Consider the following 20,839-nt stretch of genomic DNA (forward strand, 5'->3'; position numbering starts at 1 on the left):
ATCCCAGCTGCTGTGGCGACAGACCCCAGGTAGGTGGGCGCAGATCTCACAGAATTTGTTTTCCCTCTGGTGGGAAGTTCTGTACCCAGAGATGTGGACAACGCTGTGACTCAGCCCTCCATGGCCACCCTCAGCTCATGAGCATCACAACTCTCCATTCCTTCTCTCCATCTTTATTTAGAGTCTTTTGGGATTACCTCCTAGATTGTTCTACCTCTAGATGGTTCTACTGAACCTCTACATGGTTCTACTCTTAGATTGTTCTACTTCTAGATGGTTCTACCTCCCAGATGGTTCTACCTCCCAGATGGTTCTACCTCTAGGTGGTTCTACCTCTTAGATGATTCTACCTCTTAGATGGTTCTACCTCCCAGATGGTCCTACCTCTTAGATGGTTCTACCTCTAGGTGGTTCTACCTCTTAGATGGTTCTACCTCCCAGATGGTTCCACCTCCTAGATGGTTCTACCTCCCAGATGGTTCTACCTCCCAGATGGTTCTACCTCTCAGATGGTTCTACCTCTAGGTGGTTCCACCTCCTAGATGCTTCTACCTCCTAGATGGTTCTACCTCTAGATGGTTCTACTGAACCTCTACATGGTTCTACTCTTAGATTGTTCTACTTCTAGTTGGTTCTACCTCCCAGATGGTTCTACCTCCCAGATGGTTCTACCTCTAGGTGGTTCTACCTCTTAGATGGTTCTACCTCTAGGTGTTTCTACCTCTTAGATGGTTCTACCTCCCAGATGGTTCCACCTCCTAGATGGTTCTACCTCCCAGATGGTTTTACCTCTCAGATGGTTCTACCTCTAGGTGTTTCTACCTCTTAGATGGTTCTACCTCCCAGATGGTTCCACCTCCTAGATGCTTCTACCTCCTAGATGGTTCTACCTCCCAGATAGTTCTACCTCCAGGTGATTCTACCTCTTAGATGGTTCTATCTCCCAGATGGTTCTACCTCCTAGATTGTTCTACCTCTAGATGGTTCTACTGAACCTCTACATGGTTCTACTCTTAGATTGTTCTACTTCTAGGTGGTTCTACCTCCCAGATGGTTCTACCTCTCAAATGGTTCCATCTCCTAGATGGTTCTATCTCCCAGATGATTCTACCTCCCAGATGGTTCCACTTCCCAGATGGTTCTCCCTCTAGATGGTTCCAAGTCCCTCTGGAAGAGTCATGGGGTCCCTTGCAGGCAAGACTGAAAGAGCTCAATTTGAACTACTTCTTCCATCCCAAGCCCTTGGCTCTCTTTCTGTGCCTGCCATTGCCCAAAGACAGTGTTACTGCTCCACCCCAGAGGGTGGTTGCTAGTGAGGAGGGAAGGTGCCAAACCATGCAGTGGATTTGTGGGGTGGACAAATATCCCCCGGGGCCAAGCTGAAACTGTCATACTCTTCTCTCCTTGCTACTGACAGCCAGAATCTGAATTATGACTGAGGTTTGCATATAAACCAATCTTAGAAGCCTTATTATATTAAGATGTTGCTTCTTGTTTAGACTGGAATTAAAAATAAAAACCTCAGAGGGAGTAAAGTTTAGAAATCTCCACAACAGTTAAGATTTCAGATACCTCCTGACTTCTCCTTTATCAATCCCAAGGAAAATCCTTTCTGTGGAGTGGGGTTAAAGTCCACTGGCCTCTTTTCTTCTTATTTACGGTAGCTCTCTTCCTTAAAGAATTTATAGAGTCACGTTTTTAAGATCATATGTCACAAAAATGGACTGCCTCTAAATTGGAAAAGAAATATTTATATATTCATCAACAAAAATTGATTGAGTGCCTACTAGCATTTAATAATAAATTACAGGGGGCAGCTAGGTGGCTCACTGGATTAAGGGCCAAACCTGGAGATGAAAAATCCTGGATTCAAATCTGGATTCAGATCAAATCAAGTGTAGAAGGAGACTCAAGTTTAGACTAGAAGAAAACTGGGAAGTCTAAGAGATAGCACTAAGGAAAAACTGTATTCCTGGTGGGAGGTCAGCTGTGTGACTCTGGGCAAGTCACTTAACCACCATTGCTTAGCCCTTACCACTCTTCTGCCTTGGAACCAAAACACAGGACTGATTCTAAGATGAAATATAAAGGCCTTTTAATTAAAAAAAATGGAATTAACAGTGTCTATGTTAGGTTCCTACTCTGTGCAAAGCATTATACTACATGCTGAGGATACAAAGATAAAGAATAAAAAAGTCCCTCTCCTCAAGGAGAATATACTCTACTGCTATGTGTAATCTTTGCTGTTATTCAATCATTTTAGTTATGTCTGACTCATGGTGAACCTATTTGGAGTTTTCTTGGCAAAGACACTGGAGTGGTTTGACATTTTCTTTTCCAGTTCATTTGACAAATGAGGAAAATGAGGCAAACTGGATTAACTGATTTGTCCAGAGTCACACAGCTATTAACCATCTGAGGTCATATTTGATCTCAGGTCCTACTGACTCCAGGACCATGCTTCTACCTAGTTCTACCTAGCTTCCCTTAGACCTATATTAGAAGCTAGGAATTCAGAGACAAAAAAAATCTTCATTTCTTGCCCTCCAGGACCTTGTGCTTTATTGGGAATAATATGTATGTAGGTAAGTCAATACAAGACATATGCCAAGCAATTGGGGGGAAAGCATTAACAATTAGGGAAATTTTTAAAAAAATCAAGTGTAGAAGGAGACTCGAGTTCAGTCTTGAAGAAAACTGGGAAGTCTAAGAGATGACAGTAAGGAAAAATTGTATTCCTGGTGGGAGGTCAGCCAATGGCAAAGGCATGGAAGTGGGAATGTCATATCCTGCCCAGGGAACAGGAAGAAGGCCAGAAGGTAGGGGATGTGAAGGAGAATAATATTGCAGGTGGGAGAGTGAGGCTGGAGCCAGACTGTGAAGAGCTTTAAGTGATCCCTCCTGGAGAGTCTTTAGCAGAGAATGATCTGGTCAACCTTGAGTTGTTGAGTCGTTCAAAGATGGATTGGTATGAAAATGAATGAAGAATTATTGCCTGGAGTAGGAAGCGATATAGACTGAACCTGAGCATATATAGAGAGAGAGACTGGCCCTGTGGGCACAGAGAAGGGGATGGATTTTTTAAAGGTACAATCCATAGGACTTGGCAGTTTTCCACATTTGGGAGAGTGAAGAGACAAGGATGGCTAAAGGAAGGTAAGTGACCCAAAGCTTTTTTTTTTTTTTACTGTTTATCATTAAAAACCACAACCTATCAGACTCTTGGAGTGCTTCCTATTTCATTAGTTCTTAATTTAGCAAAACAAGATGAATCCATTGGGACCCTCCTGAAGCTCAGGGCCATTCTCCCCGCTCCCACATCCCACCATTCCCTTGATTGGACATGCCTAGAGGTGGATGTTCTCCAAGACTAGCTGATGGGACAACAGAGCCTCAGCCCTCTCTGCCTTGGTGAGAATGGAAACAAGTAACCAGAGAATTGGAAAGTAGCCCTTCGTGGACTCTCCACATTCAGTGGCTTGGCCAGAAGGATGTCTTCAGATTTCTGCTTCACTAAAAATCCTGAGGGACATAAAGCCACATCAACCCTTGATGGTTCCCCAATCCACCAGAAGAGCTGCCTTCAGCACTGAGTGGTGGCCAGACCTCATCAACTTCCTTTCACTTGCAAGAAGGAAATAGCTCTGGACTATGGGATCCTAGATTTGAAGCCAGAAAAAGATGCCAGAGCCCATCTAGCCTGAGTTCCTCATTTCAAAGATGAGGAAGCTGGCACCCAGAGAGAAAAGACTTGTCTAAGGTCAAACAGGGAGTCAGGGACAGAGCCAAGACTCAAGCTAGCATGCTTTCTTATTTCATTAGACTACAAGCTCCTCGAAGGCAGGAATTGTCTTTTGCTTCTTTCCTGTTAGCCACAGTGTCTGGCACAGAGTAGGCACAGAAATGTTTATTGACTGAGTGAGCAGTCCTTAGTGTCAACATGCAGAAAAGTTCTGAGATCTCTGTTGTGCAGGATGATGGATCACTTAATTAAAGGGGACCACATCAGCACCCAGAGACCTCCTGGGTCCCCACCTTTTCCCATATTTTACTCTGCCCAGTGATTTTGGCCATTTCCCACACTGGCTGGAGCCCTCAGTGGCCACCTGTCTTTGGTGGTGGGCTTTATTGGATTTCTTAGTGTGTTTGATTTTTGAAAGCACATAACTCTTGGGTGTATTTTCTTTTCTTCCTTCCTTCCTTCCTTCCTTCCTTCCTTCCTTCCTTCCTTCCTTCCTTCCTTCCTTCCTTCCTTCCTTCCTTCCTTCCTTCCTTCCTTCCTTCCTTCCTTCCTTCCTTCCTTCCTTCCTTCCTTCCTTCCTTCCTTCTTTCCTTCCTTCCTTTCTTCTTCTTTCTTTCTTTCTCTCAGAGAAGGAGGCCACAGAATCCTTCAAAAAGAATTAGACAAAGCCAAAAGATCCCAAAGCAGCATTTCCTATGTGTGGCTTCCTTTTTTAGATATACCATACCCAGGAGTCATTAATCTCTTGACCCCATCTATATAAAATGGACAAAGACCTGGGGGCCCAGAGCTCAGAGAAATGCAGAGGTCTGAGGAATGTGGAATGGAAAGTAGGAGTTGTGGCTATGTCCCAAAGGGCTTGGGGCTATCACTATGGCCAGGACTGGGGAAGTGGGGGGGGGGGGAAGAGCCGTTGGGAGGCAGATTTTAAAAAACAACAACATCCTCACATACACACAATCTATTGGCGAAGCTGATTTAACATTCTTTGGAAATTATAGGGAGGCTTCCAAGGACAAGTTTGTGCTTCTGGATCAAATAAACGCTCCCCTGCAGAGAAGCAAACACCACCAGATGGGGCTGAGGTCTAGACTGTTGGCTACCCAGCAGTGGTTTCTTAAATGGGTATTTTTGGCAAGGCTCAAATGAGAAAATGTAAAGCACTTAACAACACTGACTTGGAGCACAGCAGAAATGGGCTGGAAAAGCTGCTTTGTTTTTTGGTGTGGTTTTTTTGTTTGTTTGTTTTTAAAGCAGAGTGACTGCATGGAGGGAAAAAATCCACAGCCCAAAAATGGGAATTCCTGGGTTCGAATCCTGCCTTAGACACTGGGTAGCTGCAAATGAAAATAGCAACATCTGCCTCACAGGGCTTGTGGGAGGGTTCAGGGTAAAATTCTCTAGAATCAAGGAGGAAGCACTAGATAATGCTAGCTTTTGTCATGTTTAAGCATTATTCCATAGAGCCCCATGCCCAGGTACCACACAGACATGGTAAAAGATTCCATCAGAAAATGCTGAAGTGCTATATTGGCCCTGCTTCAGATGCTTAGAAGCTCTATGACCCTAGTGAAGGAACTTAGCCTCCTAGGTCTCAATTTCCTTATTTGCAAAATTAGAGATTTAGACTCAAAATCAATCCCTCTCTCTGTCTCTCTGTTTCTGTGTTTCTTCCTCTTTCTCCCCTTCTCTGTCTCCCCCCCCCCTCTCTCTCTCTTTCCCTCCTCACTCTGTCTTTCCCCATCTCTGTCTCTGTCTCTCTCTCTGACTCTCTCTCTGTCTCTGTCTCTCTCTCTATCTCTCCCCTGTCTCTCTATTTCTGTGTTTCTCCCTCTGTTTCTCCCCTTCTCTGTCTCCCTCTTTCTCTCTCTCTCCTCCTCTCACTCTGTCTTTCCCCATCTCTGTCTCTGTCTCTGTCTATTTCTCCCCCATATCTCTATCTCTGTCTCTCTGTTTCTCCCTCTGTTTCTCCCCTTCTCTGTCTCCCTCTTTCTCTCTCTCTCCTCCTCTCACTCTGTCTTTCCCCATCTCTGTCTCTGTCTCTGTCTATTTCTCCCCCATATCTCTATCTCTGTCTCTCTGTTTCTCCCTCTGTTTCTCCCCTTCTCTGTCTTCTGACTCTGTCTCTCTGTCTCTGTCTGTCTGTCTGTCTGTCTCTGTCTTTCTTTCTCTCTCTCTCCCTCCCTTCCTCCCTCTAGTTTTCTGTCTCTTTTTATTTCTCCCTCTTTCCCTTTCTGTCTAGCTCCCTCTCTCCTTCTCCCTGTTTCTCTTTCTCTCTCCCTCCCTTTCTCTCTGTCTGTCTGTCTCATGGCTATACAAAGTCATCACTCACAAGTGCTAAGGCCATGTCCCTTCCTGACTAATAGGCTCTACAAGATCCCAATCAGATTTTCTTCCTCTTGCTTGAACCAGGGTCAGTCTGATGTCCCTCCTGCCTCTGTCCTTGGGCCTGAGAGCGGGAGACCCTTGGCCATGGGAGAGCAGCCTGTCCAGGACTGGGCCAAGGGGCTGCCTGGTGAAGTCCTACTCCCCCCAAGCCTCCCTCCGAAGTGCAGGGTCTGGCACCCAGGCTGGAGGCTGGTGGGTGGTAAGGCCCTGAGTCAGCAGCTTTCGTTGCAGGGGCCCCTGCTGCCCCTAGGGGTTTGACTCAGAGCTCTTGTGTCACCCCATACAAGCTAGCATAGCACCAAAAGGGGGAGGCGTGGGTGGGGGAGAAGAACTTCGACTTTTCAGACACCACACCTGAGGGTGCACAGGGCTAGAGCCGGCCCACATGCCCCTGCCTGTGTCAGTAGAACACTCTTTGGCAGAAAACCAACTCATTCTCCAAGGGAAAACTGAGGCAGAAAGAATGTCTTGTCATGCTACATTGTCTGGTTCAGTTTTTTCCCCTGAGCTGTTGCCAGAAGTCTCGTTGGCGCTGCCAGCCATTGATGCCCCATTTGGGAAGCTGCCTTGACAAACCTTCCCTGAGATAAATGGGAAGAGCATCCTGGTCTGCCAAGGCAGCCTTTGGTAAATCCTTCCTGAATCGCAAGGCAAAGGGAAGAACAGAGAGACAAAGCAATATTCTGCTTCCCCGAGAATCTCGCAGTTTTGAAGCAAAAAAGAAGAGAATGTTTTTCTACTTAACCTTTGTAGACTTCAGCTTCATCATCTGTAAAATGGGGAGCTGGCAGTGCTCTTCCCACCAAGCAACACTGCCCCCTTAGGGCTATAACGTTTCATTTCAGTGATTTTTCATTTATCTGACAACAATCGCTCCTGTTTACCTAACATGCTAACGTTCCCTTGGACCAGAGGTTTAGAGCAAGCAGAGAGAGACATCTAGACTAACTCCTTTATTTTACAGAGAAGGAAACTAAGGCTCACCGAGGTTAAATAGATTGCTCAAGATCACACGGGTCTGGTGGGCCTGGGATTTGGACTCAGGACCTCCTACTACAGTTATATAGCTCTATTCCAGCAGGGACGTGGAAGGAAGTCCAGAGAAAATGGAATGAAAGTCAAAGAACTTCAGGGCTATTCAAACTGATTTCTATCAGACTCCCTCATCCAATTACCCACATACATGAGGATCAAGTGAGAGAACACATGTATGTGTATGAAGCACTTTGCAAACTTTATAGTGCTACAAAAGTGCTGGCCACCACCACCACCATCAGCATCATCTTCTGCAACAGCAGCAGAATCATCACCACCTTCACCATCATCTTCATCATCACCTTCATTATTATCATCATCATCATCTTTATCGCCATTGTCATCATCTTCACTATCATCTTCATCTTTTTCCACAAAGCAACAGAATCATAATCCCCTTCATCAGTATTGTCTTTGTTATCAGCAGTAGTGGGTTCACTTTCATCTTCATTATCATCATCACCTTCAACATCTTCATTATCACCATCATCTTCAGAAGCAGCAGAACCATCATCTTCATCATCATCACCTCTATCATGACTTTTATCATCATCATCATCTCAATTTTTATTATCTTTATTATCATCTTCATTACCTTCATCATCTTCAGAAGCAGCAGAACCATCATCTTCATCATCATCACCTCTATCATGACTTTTATCATCATCATCATCTCAATCTTTATCTTTATTATCATCTTCATTACCTTCATCATCTTCAGAAGTAGCAGAACCATCATCTTCATCATCATCATCTCACAATCTTTATTATCTTTATTATCATCTTCATTATCATCATCATTAGCAGTAGAATCATCATCTTCATCACCTTCCTCAGCTTTATTACCCTCACTGTCTCCATCATCACATCTCCAGATTCCTCTTTCAAATATTTTCTTTCCAACAGCCCAGAGAGGTGGGTGTCTCCCAACAACAGTACTTGCTATTTCTTAGTGCTTAGTGCTTAGGGATCTTGACCTGAGCTACTCAGCCAGAATGTTAATGGATTTGGTATATAAATTCTGATCTCCCTGAATCCAAGAACAGCTCCCTAGCTACTAGGAGATACTGTCTTTCTGCACTGATGAAGGAGCCACCTAGGAACTCATAGGCCCTGTTCACTATAGACAAAGGAATGCTGAATAAGTGAATGAATGCATAAATGAAGGCTTTCAAAAGGTCTTTTCTCATAATTACTCCATGAAGGAGGGAGGAGTTCGAAGAATAAGCATTTATTAAGTACCTACTGTGTCTCAGGCACTATTGTGTTTTGTTTTACAAAAATTTTGTAACAAGTATCTTTTCAAATTTTTTTACATTTTTTACAAATATTTCATTGATTCTTTACTTTTTTTTTTACAAATATTACCTCATTAAAAGCTAATCACATCCAGAGAAAGAACTGTGGGAGCAGAAATGCAGAAGAAAAACATAGGACTGATCACGTGGTTTTGTGGGGACATGACTGGGGTTTTGATGTTAAAGGATTGCTCTACTGTAAATATGAATAACATGGAAATAGGTTTTGAACATTGCTACGTGGATAACCCAGTGGAACTGCTTGTCAGCCTCAGGACAGGGGAGGGCAAGAACATGAATCATGTAACCATGGAAAAATATTCTAGATGAATAAAATTTAAAAATAAATTAAAAAAGCAAATATTACCTTATTGATTCCTACAATAACTCTGTGAGGTAGGTGCTATTATTATCTTCATTTAACAGATGAGGAAACTGAGGCCAGTGATTTACCTTGAGGTTATCCAGCTTTTAAGCATCAGAGCCAAGAATTGAACCCAAGTCTCCTGATTCCAAGTCCCCCATCAAGCTGCCCCATCCTGGGCCTGCACACAGACCACTGGCCTGCTCTCAGGTGCAGAATGTGTGAAGAATCAACAATTAGTGACTCGTTTTACAGATGGAAATACGGAGGCTCTCAGAGCCCACTATTCACACAGCTAGGAAAATGCTACAACCTGAACCTTCACCAGCACCCCTTCTACTCTGAGCCCAGCTCTGGGACAAAGTTCCTTCCGATTGACCATTCTCTGCGCCATTTTAAATTCCAGTTAATTCAGTAGCAAGTATTTATTGCACCCCTATAAAGTTCCAGGCATTACTCTGGGGGCACCAAAAAGAAACCCCAGCAAATGAATATGGCTACAAAAAGGGGGGAGGAGCAGAACTCAGCCTGCTCTTGAGAAAGAGACAGAGAGGACCCCCCAAAGGCTGGGGATGTTTCTGGAGAGCAGTCAACGCAGATGGTGGTGGAAAGGATGGGAAGGAGAGTCAGCACCATTTGGCACTTTCTAAGAGTTGTTGGGAGAAGCAAGTGACTGAACCAACTACTCTCTGAAGGTGCCATTGCCATTATTATCCCTGCTTTAAAGCTTGAATCTGAGAGCCAGTCAGTGACCTGCCAGGGTTACACAGCCAATAAGTGACCAAGACAGGATTCAGGCTCATGTCCTCCGAACTCCAAGAAGAGCATCCTTGTGCCTACTTCTCTCCTCTTACAGGAGAGGCAGAGGACCACTGGGCAGAACGGCATGTACACTGCCCGAGGGAGTCACTGTCTCAGCTGATTTTCTTGATTTCAATGGCCAAGGAGATCAGGTTGGGTAGGGAAAGGGAGCTTTAGCCAGAAATGGCCATAATGCCCCAAAAAGTTATCAATAAAATTTAATTTAAAAAATGTAAAAATTTTTAAAAATTAATTAAAAAATTAATTAATTAAAATTTAATTAAAAAGTGTTTCCAGAGTAATCATATTCAATCATGCGAATTTTTTCATGCTATCTGAAAGTCAAAAGGTGTGAGAAGCCCCCATCGGTGACTGCCTTTTGACCGCTCTGGTGAGGTGCTCTCCACTTCTAATTGGTCACCCAGTATTTCTTAACTAACAATTATTAGGCACCTACTACATGCCAGCACTGTGCAAAGTGCTGGAGATACAAATCCAAGCAAACAAGACAGTCCCTACCCTCAGGGAGCTGACGGTCTGTTAGGGGAAGGTCACCCATGGAGGAGAGTTAGAAGGGAGAGGGAGAAGGAGGTCTGAGGTGGAAGGGATGGAGAGGCAGGAGAGAGGACACAGGGGTGCCAGAGCAAGCTAAATCATCCATGCAGGGACGATGGCTGAAGCTCCTTGTGGTGCCTCCACTGGAGAGAACCAAGATAACAACACATAATAATACAAAGGAGGACCCTCGGGGTCCCGGAAGAACCAGGCATGGTCCAGAAGAGCAGGCGATGACTTCTGACACCCCACTTTTGCCATAGAGGTGGGGAACTCCCCTCCCAGGACAGAGGGGCATGGACAAGCCAGGAAGCTTGACTGTTGTTCTTGGTTCTAAATCAGAGAGGGTTCAGTTCAAGGGAAGGGAATGTTTCCAGAAATGACCTTCATACCACATACATGCATGTGCACATGCTCACACACATGCACTCCCCAAAAGCATAAATAGAACTTTTTTTTAAATTAAGAAAAGGCTCAAGACATAACAATGGCTAACAATTACCCAAAGCTCTCCGCTGTTCCAAGCCCTTTCCATATATTATTGGCTCCCTAAATCCTCACAAAAACCCTGTTTTTGCTTTCAGGACTTCCACTTTGTAGATCGGAGATATGGAGAGATTAAGTGACTTGCCCAGGGTCACACAGGGAGAGTTCACTAAGTTTTCTTTGGGATGCTGGAAGAGATATGGAGAACATTCATTCTGGCTGGCTGGTAGAGCGTCACTTAAAGATCCCAGGGGAAACTACATCTTAAATACTCCCCAATTATTCAGAGAAGACTGTGGCAGTCCCTGCGTCTCCCCTGGCCAGTGCCCCCTGCTCCACCACATTCCTGGCTCAGCTCTTGGTGCCCGTCAGGAGCTGTTCCAACATTCTGCTATCTCTCTGGGGATCTCACAGCCCTGAGAAGCCAAGAGGCCCACCCAGAGCCTGTGACTGAGTGAAGGGGCAATAAAGTAGGGAATGAGGCCATTTAGGTTCTTAGGAGTAGAGAAACAGGGCACCCTAGAGGGCACTGAGCCCATTTTAGAGATGAAGAGCCTGAGGTCCACAGAGAAGAAACTCATTTCCCAATGTCACACAGTGCCAAGACTCAGATCAGGGTTTCTGATTCCAAAGTTCTTCCCACTCTTGAATTAAACAGACTGCCACACTTAGCATTCACATGTGGCCAAGTCGGGTTCTGAACCCAGAGCCAACCCCAAATCCTGCATTCTTTCTGTCTTCAACCTTTTTAATTATCAGAAAGACTAAATGTGGGGTGTGCTCAAGGCAGAGGCAATCAGCCAGAGGTGCTTTCTGCCTCAGGTGATGGCTGCAAACAGAACTATGCCAGAAGATTCTTTTCTACAGAATTGCCCAAAATTTTTAGTGTAGGATCAAGAATGGCACTAGGACTTTGGGGACACCCTACTTTCCCTCGATAATTTGGAAATATTACAGAATTACACAATCTTAGAGCCCATCTGAAGGACTTCAGCTGCCATCAAGTCTGACCCACATCTGGATAAGAGTCTCTTCTACAACATATTCAACAAGTGGTCCATCACTGCAGGAAGACCTCACTGCGGGGAGCTCACTCCCTTCCTTAACAGCCCACTCCTCTTTTGGAGAGCTGAATGTTAGAAAGTTTTGTTTTGTTTTGTTTTTCTGTGCTGAAGCCTAAAGCCATCTCTTTGCAACTTCCCCCAGTGCCTCCTAGTTCCTCTCGTCTCCCTTTCCAGAGACCACTTTTGCTCATTCTTCCAAGGACATTGTCCTCCCCCCAAGTCTTCTCAATGCGAGCCATTCCACATTTCTTCAGCCCATTCGGGTCTTGTGTATCCCCAACAATATTTCCGCTTATTTTATCCTGGCCCCAGACTACATTCAGTCACCCCAAGACTTCTGCTAGGTGACCACTGGCCAGGCAAGGCCAGGTCAAGTCTCTGACTAATTTAGAGATGATAATGGCAAGCAGAACCTGCCAAAGGTTCTTCCTATCCAAAGATGGACCATTCAAGGATCCTAAGGATCCAAGATTCAGAATGGGAAGGGACTTGAGAGATCAACTCATCCGCTCTCCTCATTTGGCAAATGAGGAAACTGAGGCCGAGTAGAATGAGGTCTTTTGCCCAAAGTCACCCAAGAAGTCATAGTTCTGGGGCTCAAACCCAGGTCCTTGGGATCTAGAACTGAGGATCTTTCTACTGTGCTATGCTCCCTTCTCGAGGTCATAGTTGAGATCAACTGGGCCATTTCCCAATGAGTGGCCCTGGCTTCAAGTCAGAGGACCAGGACCCCGATGGCCATCTACCATTTCATGGTCCCCAGCCAAAGGCCACTCCTCTGGCCGCACCCCTGTCATCTGGCCCCAATGCTTGGCTCTGTTTCAACTTTGGGATGTTAAGAGGCATTATATTTCGCTGGGCCTCAGGACTTAAAGGTTTTGTTCCACACATAAAAATCCACAAGTAAAGTGCCTGTTAGGCCTCTCCTCCAAGGTAATTTCTCAGCGCCTTGCATGGGGATTTAACGGGAGCCATATGGCCCAGTCCCCGGACCCTCCTCTCCAACATACCCCTGACGAGATCTCATAAATGTTCCCAGGGCTGTGAAATATTCAGTAATGTTCTAACAATAAAGCCATACTCTCGACCAGGATGTTCTGTCAAACACAAAGCAGGAAACAATGGCTCCTGCTCAGAATTACTTGGGATGGCTTCCAAAGGGTCTTGGCTGTGGGATCTGGGCCAGGGATGGGAGCTCCTGATCCTTGCCATGGGAACCATTGGTCCGTCCTATTTGCCAGGTGGGGAAGTGGGACTCTTGGTGTGTCCGTACTTTATTTTAAGCCACCACCTCCATTTGGGCTGCTATTGAGAACACTAACCCTGACATTTTCATTCTTTGGATAGCAATCCAATTTTTAAGATCTGAATTGAAATCCTGCCTCTGGCACTTATCAAAAGGCTGGACAGGACTTTAACACTTGTGAATTCCAGATTCCTCACTGGTAAAATGAGCCAGCTGGACTTGAGAATTTTGAAGGACCCTTTCTGCCATGGGTCTAGGGGAGAGTTGACCCAAAGGAGATGCAACCTACCTCACAGGGTGACCGGTATGGGGGAGGCAAGTGAGAAAATGCTCTACAGCTCTCAGCGTAAGCTCCTGTAACATGGGCAGAATTGAATGTAAACCTTTGAGGTGGGGAAGACTTTTATTGGTGTTGGTTTTGTCTTTGAGTCTTCGCTGTCTGGTGCTGGCCCAGAACAGCTCCATAGTACACGTGTGCTTTTGGATTTGAAGCTATTATCGCTAATATAAGCAATTGTCCAATAATGTCTATATCCTAAGTAGAAAACTTAGGAGATCTCCAAGCCGGCTTCATGCACATATCCCACAGAACCCATTTCTATCCTCCAAAATAATCATAAAAGTAATAATGACAACAACTAGCATTTCTAGAACACTTTGAGGTTGGCTTATCTGACCCTGGGAGGTAGGAGTTCTTATTTGGATTTTACATCTGAGGAAACTGAGTCTCACAGAGGTTAAGTGACTTCCCTAGGATTATATAGTTAGTGTCTGAGGCAGAATCCTAATTCAGTGTTCTGGCAAGTCAAGCATCCTCTTCTCTCTGCTAGCTAGCTGCCTCAGCTCTCATGAAACTGCCGCAGTATTCCACTGCCTTTAAAGGTCCTGTCCATATTGGACAGTCTTTATGGAGCTTGCAGCTCTCTGCAGGCCATGTTACCAAATATTTGGCTTCAATGTGAGCTCTCGTGGTGTTCCACTTCTCAAAGTCTCACTGTCAAGAACGATTTCCCCTAACATTGGCTGCAGGGTGGTTCGTTTTTCCTGCTCCCTTGGAGAGGTGGACAATGGGAAGTGAAGTCTTGGACTCAAATATCTCCTTTGGGCTTCCAAATGGGGGGATTCCAGTTGTAGGGATTCCAAATGGGATCTCTGCAGAGTTTACAGCGATGAGAGAACAGAAAAACAAAAACAAGACACCAAGACTTCTTCTGGAGCTTCTGCCATGTTCTCCATCTCCCTGCCAAGGTCCTAGGTCTTCCTCTTTGGGAGCCCTGGGTTATTTTCCCTGCTCCCTCAAAGAAGAAGCATCATCCAATGTTGACTACCTTTGCTCACTCAGCTCCCCAAAGAGAAGCAAGACTGTCTCTGGGAGAACCTGGCCACATCCTTGCCCCAGAAAAGCCATCTTCTCGTCCACAACCAGTCGTCTACTACTAGGCAAAAGGGCCAAGGCTACCTCTTGGGACACTTGCTGCCCACTCCTTAACTAACCATAAACTACGAAAGCAAGTAGGAGGGAGGCTGCTGGTCGTTGGTAGCTAATGATCATCTAAGTTCTGACATGGTCACCAACCCAAGGGACCATTAACTACTCTGATTTTTTTTTAATAATCCTTTTTATAACCCTTACTGTCTATACTGGGTATTAGTTTTAAGGCAGAAGAGCAGTAAAGGCTAGATGATGTGGATTAAGTGAGGTCAGATTTGAACCCTGAACCTCCTATCTCTAGGCCTATTAACTATTATTATTAATGGGAGTTTAACATATAATAAGTGCTATATAAATTTAGTTATAATATTATTAAAGTATTATTAATTAAAATAATATTATTATGCTATTCTTATAAATACATTCCTATGTCATGTATCATATAATATATTCATATATAGATTATATATAATAAAATTATATTTATATATAATATAAACATCAATTAAATTATATACAAATATAACTCTCTAAATATACAATATCTCTATATAAATACACAATATCTCTATATAAATATGTTTTCTATATTTTATTATTATACATTATATAAATATATTATATATTTTCTATGTAATTTATAGATTTATTTTATATTTCATATATAATATGTATAATAAATTTTTAGAAAATATGTGATATATAATTTGATATAATTATATAATATACTTTATATTATTTTATAGTTTATATAATGCCTAATTATATGTACTATTATATGATTTAATATTATAAAAAATATATTATTAAAATCTTATTATTTTTTATTATTATCATTATTATAGCCACTAACTTGCCTGAGCACTAGCTACCAGGAAGGGTGCCTTATACAAGTAGTGAGATACTTAATAAGCAATTCCTCCACCATCCATTCATCCATGCCCCCATTGACCTGATCTGAACAATGAGTCAGGAGTTGTTACCCTAGATCACACAGATAGTAAATGTCAAAGTCAAAATTTGAATCCAGATCCTTAAACTCCCTCCTGGTTAGGAGCTGATGTGGTCTGGTATGTTTCTGTTTCTATTTATTTTATTCCTTCCCTCCCTCCTTTTTCATGTGTTCTGACTCTCCTTCTGTCTTGCTTTTCTCCCCTATGGCCCATGGGTTCCCTACTTCTTGCCAGCAGCAGCACCACTCTCCCAACCCTGTGCCATCCGCCAGCCCACAGCACCCTTGCTGGCACCCTGGCTGAGCACAAGCACTCACTCGTTCAAGGGTGCCTCCCACACTCCCCAGCTATTTCTCTGTCTTATTCTAGACTGCCTCACCGCACAATTGCACCAAGGATATTTATACTAGCTTGTGTAGGTGAGCGTATGACTGCTCGCTCTATGCTGGGCCCAGGGTGGAAGATGGAAGGCTCAAGAAGGATGGGCATGAGCCAGAGCCCCTCAGGCTTCTTTGGCCAGGAGTGCTATGACTTTCTGCCTTCCACCCCATTTGGGGCTGGTTTGGCTCAAGGCCTGCTCAGTAGCCATGAGGCCTGCGAGCTGTGTCTCCATACTGTCCCAGGAAGCCTCCCCTAAGGCCTGGCATCCGTCACATTTTCCAGGCCTTCCTTCAGAGTGTCTCCTTTCTCCCTCAAGCTTCCCCAAGCCCCCCTAGAGAAGGGCAAACATGGAATGCGGGGGGGATCCTGAGCTCTGAGGATTGGAAGGAAGACCTGGGGGAGCCACGGGAGGCAGAAGACAAAGGGAGACCAGCTCTGGCTCAGCATGCCAGATGTGCCCACGCCTCGCGGCTGCAGCCGAATGAGTTATGCGTGGGCACAGGTGGATGCCAGGCTCTGTGGCTGGATCACAGCTCAGAGTCCTGGGCCTGAATGGAGACTTTCATTGCTGTTTGCTGTTTTGGTTGGCTGGTCGCCATCGCAAACATTTGCAGGTGGCTTGGCCAGATTTTGACACTTAAATATTTGAGGTTGTGATAAAAATCAGAATATTACTACAATATGGGTTCTGTGCAGTCTTACAAAAAAAATAAAATAAAAAGCTATCTGCAGTTTCAAATGCTCATTTAAAGACACAGTCTCCAGAGGAAACTCATGTTTTAAAATAAGTGCTCATTTCCTTTTTGCTGGGGGATATAAAGAAGGGAAAATCATCCGTGTGTGTGTGTGTGTGTGTGTGTGTGTGTGTGTGTGTGTGTGTGTGTGTGTGTTACCTACATCTCAATTCTGAATCCAATGGTGAAATGAACTGCATTTGTCTCTGAGTCCCAATGACCATCCCCTTTCAGGTCTGGGGAACAGATCAGATACAGATAAAGGACAACAACAGGGTGTCTCCCTTGGAATTCACACCAGAGGCTCCAAAGGGCACATCCTAAAGAAAGAAGGAACTATGTCCATCCAGGCTTGGCAGGGAGACAAGCCCCAAAGGCAGCAATTATCCCGTAGGACACACCGGGGAAGAAACACAACACCCCAGGACTGGGAACAAACCATAGGGTGAGCCTGGTCACAAGGCCATGCCATCTCAGGAGCAAACCCACTCATGGATGGAGGATAGGCCCCTGAATACCTCCCAGAGACCTAGTACAACCACAGACCTCCAGGCTTGGCTTCCAAGGGCCCCCTTCCCAATGGTGTCCCCATCCCCTCCAGAGCCAACATCACTGGCCTATGACAGAATGAGTTCCATGCCTGGGCTGCTCAAGCAATAGAGCCACAATAGTTCAGCGCTTCCAGGCTGAGGGCCTCCCAGGGGGTGCAGGGGGTGCATAACAAGAGACTTGGGGGGCAGGGGTGGCCAAAGAATGTCAGTAAAACGGCTTGTAAACTCTAGCACAATTTACATTTCTTTTCTTCCCCCCTGGAAGGAAAAATAAAATAATTATAATTACCCAACATAAGTATGACTTGTTTCTCCACGGGCCCAGCCGCTACGGGGAAACAGTCACTTGAGACGGAGGCGTTTGCCTGTCTTTAATGAGCCCACCCCACCCTGGGAGGATTACAGGTTCTTGCCTTGGCTCCCAAAGTCATTATGGGAGAAAAGGCATCTTTAACGGGAGAAGCATTTACTCATTCGGCCTTGTGGCCTCTCCAAACAAAGCCAGGCATTCAGCTGGCCAGTCTCATTCGGAATCCAGGGTACCCATGGCCAATGGGTGGGTAGTCATTAACTATGGTGCTTTGGTTTGTTATGGCAAGCCTTCCCTCACGAGTCACAACATATTCGTAGGGGCTGACAGTGGCCAGGGACAAGGGTTTGCCCTCTCAGGATGGGCTTTTGCTAGAGAAAAATAGGGGGTTGTCTCCCCAGGAGGAGGGGTCACTCTGGCAGCATCTAGGGATGAGAGAGAGAGACAGGGCACTGGTAAATGGGGCAGGCTCCCAATTTGACCCAATCTGGTGTCATCCCTTAATACTGCTCTGTCAGTTACCATCTTACACAGAGGGTTCTGGGAAATAGCATCCTTCCATTCTCCATTCATACTCATGCAAGTAAACTGCCAGGTTGGGGACTTTGTGTATTTTTCTTTCTAAGAATTCAGAAGGGTTTACGAACTTGGTGGGAACAAGGCTATGTAGACGCTGTTTAAAGTCTAAATTCCCTCTTCCCCAAAATTCAGGTGTAGGGGAGACCATGAACTTCAGAGACTACAACCATAGAAGACAATGAGGCAGTGGGGACGGGGAGGGAGATATTTGAACTCTTAGTCCTTATTGCAAATACAAAGTAAACTCTAAAACCAAACAAAGCAAAATTCAAGGGCATTTAAATCTCTTAATCTACAACTCCCCAACTCTTATTTTTTTTGTTTTTATCCAAGTGGGATAGAAAAGAAGAAATTAACCCCATTCTACAGAATGAAAAATGGAGAAATCAGAGGTTAAATTGACTGGTTCAAAATTATATGGCAAAGACTTCAGGTCATCCCAGGAGATGGGGTGTCTGGGTTCTGCAAGGTAATCACTGACCAGGGCAGTAGGGTGGGCAAGTCTAGAGAGAGAATGCAAAGGCCATAGGAAGGGCCAAGAATCATGATAAGGGCAGAGAGAACACTGGCCTGCCTGACTTAGGATCCAAGGTAAGGCCCAACATCCCATACTCTTTCCTTCATAAACTGGTATTCCAGGGGGTGAGGTATCACAAACAATCCCACAAATGACACGGTACAACACAACACAGTCATGGCGAGTCAGTAGAAAAGTTGGAATTGGAATTGAGACCTTTTCCATTGCAATTTGGCAAATAGCCATTCCCCTGATTATCCTCCCAGTTATCATGGGTTAGAAAAATGGATTCATGTCACATTTTTCTCAGCCCATCCCTTTCACAATGACACCTTCCCCGAGCCAAAGAGACCCATTTCCTCAAATCTTACAGGTCAGTGGATCTCAACGCTCATTGAATCCCAAAAGGCTCCAGATCTCTCCATCACCCTTAAAAAATAGTAATTTTTTGGAACATGTATCAGGATTCATGGGCTACTGAGGAAATTAAACGATTCTCTCTCTCTCTCTCTCTCTCTCTCTCTCTCTCTCTCTCTCTCTCTCTCTCTCTCTCTCTCTCTTTCTCTCTCTCTCTCTCTGTCTCTCTCTATCTGTCTGTCTCTGTCTCTGTCTGTCTGTCTCTCTGTGTCTCTGATTCTGTCTCTGTCTCTCTCTCTTCTCTCTCTTTCTCTCTGTCTCTGTGTCTGTCTGTCTCTCTGTCTCTGTCTCTGTCTGTCTCTGTCTCTGTCTCTCTGTCTCTGTGTCTGTCTGTCTCTGTCTCTCTCTGTCTCTTTCTCTCTCTGTCTCTCTCTCTCTGTCTCTGTGTCTCTCTGTGTCTATGTCTCTTTCTCTCTCTGTGTGTGTCTCTCTGTGTGTCTCTCTGTCTTTCTCTGTCTGTCTGTCTTTCTCTCTCTCTCTGCCTCTGTCTCTTTCTCTCTCTCTGCCTCTGTCTCTTTCTCTCTGTGTCTCTCTCTGTCTCTCTGTCTCTCTCTGTCTGTCTCTGTCTCTCTGTCTCTGTCTCTCTCTCTTCTCTCTCTTTCTCTCTGTCTCTGTGTCTGTCTGTCTCTGTCTGTCTCTGTCTCTCTGTCTCTGTGTCTGTCTGTCTCTGTCTCTCTCTGTCTCTTTCTCTCTCTGTCTCTCTCTCTCTGTCTCTGTGTCTCTCTGTGTCTATGTCTCTTTCTCTCTCTGTGTGTGTCTCTCTGTGTGCCTCTCTGTCTTTCTCTGTCTGTCTGTCTTTCTCTCTCTCTCTGCCTCTGTCTCTTTCTCTCTCTCTGCCTCTGTCTCTTTCTCTCTGTGTCTCTCTCTGTCTCTCTGTCTCTCTCTGTCTGTCTCTGTCTCTCTGTCTCTGTCTCTCTCTCTGTGTCTCTCTGTCTGTCTTCTGTCTGTCTGTCTGTCTGTCTGTCTGTCTGTCTCTCTCTCTCTCTCTCTCTCTCTCTCTCTCTCTCTCTCTCTCTCTCTCTCTCTCTCTCTCTCTCTCTCTCTCTCATCAGAGCCTCAGGAGAGAGCCAGGTTCTACCTCCTTGTAGAAAGGCCAATTGAGATAAGGAAATGGTAACAATGGCCCAAGACCAGGGAACCCAGAGATCCAAGGCTCCTCACTCAGCGGCCACTGAATGTAAGTAGGAAGGCTGTCCAGGCCCCATTATAATACCACCACCCACTGAATCTCTGTAAATTCCTCTGTAATCTTAGAGAAATTTGCCCCAGAGTAATGTCTCAGAAAACGCAGGAATACAGCCCACTTCAGCGAAAGTATTGCTTTCTCATCAGGCTCCCGCTTGTCAGTCTCTCTCTACCATCAAAGCAGTTTTACGGCTCTCCCAGAATAAAATCGAAATTTCAGTCAGGGACCACATGGCAAAGAATACCCCAAGGAATAAGCCCAACCAAGGCCCTGCCCCAAGGCCTCAACAGGAAGCCCCAGGTGGAGTCCCACTGCAGCCTCTCCTTACCCGATTTGTCGGTTCGTGGAAGGTGCCTGTGTGATCACAGAACTGGACTGGGGGGAGGGCATGGCCTGCTGAATCACAACGCTGGTGTCATGGTTTGGCATCCTTGTGGTGCCCAGCTGATGAGGCCCCGGCATCGCTCCGCCAACTGCATTGTGCATTGAGATATTCTGCCCAGAGAAGGAGGGGAAGAAGGAGGAAAATTAATATTTCATTCTGTGTTCATGGTCTCCAAATCCCAAATTAGGAATCTCGTGGTGTCCATCAGAGAGAGAGTTCTCAGCCCTTGGCACAACTTGAGCCCATACATCTTATTCTCACTCCCGGGGGGGGGGGGGCGAATAAAATACTCCTGGCTACATCAATAGTAGGAAACACATGGAAAATACCTGGAAGTTGGCTAATCTGCTGCCACACTGGCATGAGATTGATATCCGGGGCCCCCAGCACACACTTCTCTGCCTTGGCATGATAA

The 20,839-nt window shown here is 45.1% G+C and overlaps 1 protein-coding gene across 1 annotated transcript in view; it reads right to left on the minus strand.

Annotated features, from left to right (window-relative positions):
* The window catches only part of CREB5 (cAMP responsive element binding protein 5), a 486,453-nt gene that overhangs the window by 294,808 nt on the left and 170,806 nt on the right, over positions 1-20,839 (minus strand). Inside the window, 1 exon segment of the mRNA XM_007505268.2 lies at positions 20,368-20,534. Coding sequence (XP_007505330.1) covers positions 20,368-20,534 — 167 coding nt within the window.

This window comes from Monodelphis domestica, chromosome 5, assembly GCF_027887165.1.
Source record: "Monodelphis domestica isolate mMonDom1 chromosome 5, mMonDom1.pri, whole genome shotgun sequence".
Taxonomy (NCBI): Eukaryota; Metazoa; Chordata; class Mammalia; order Didelphimorphia; family Didelphidae; genus Monodelphis; species Monodelphis domestica.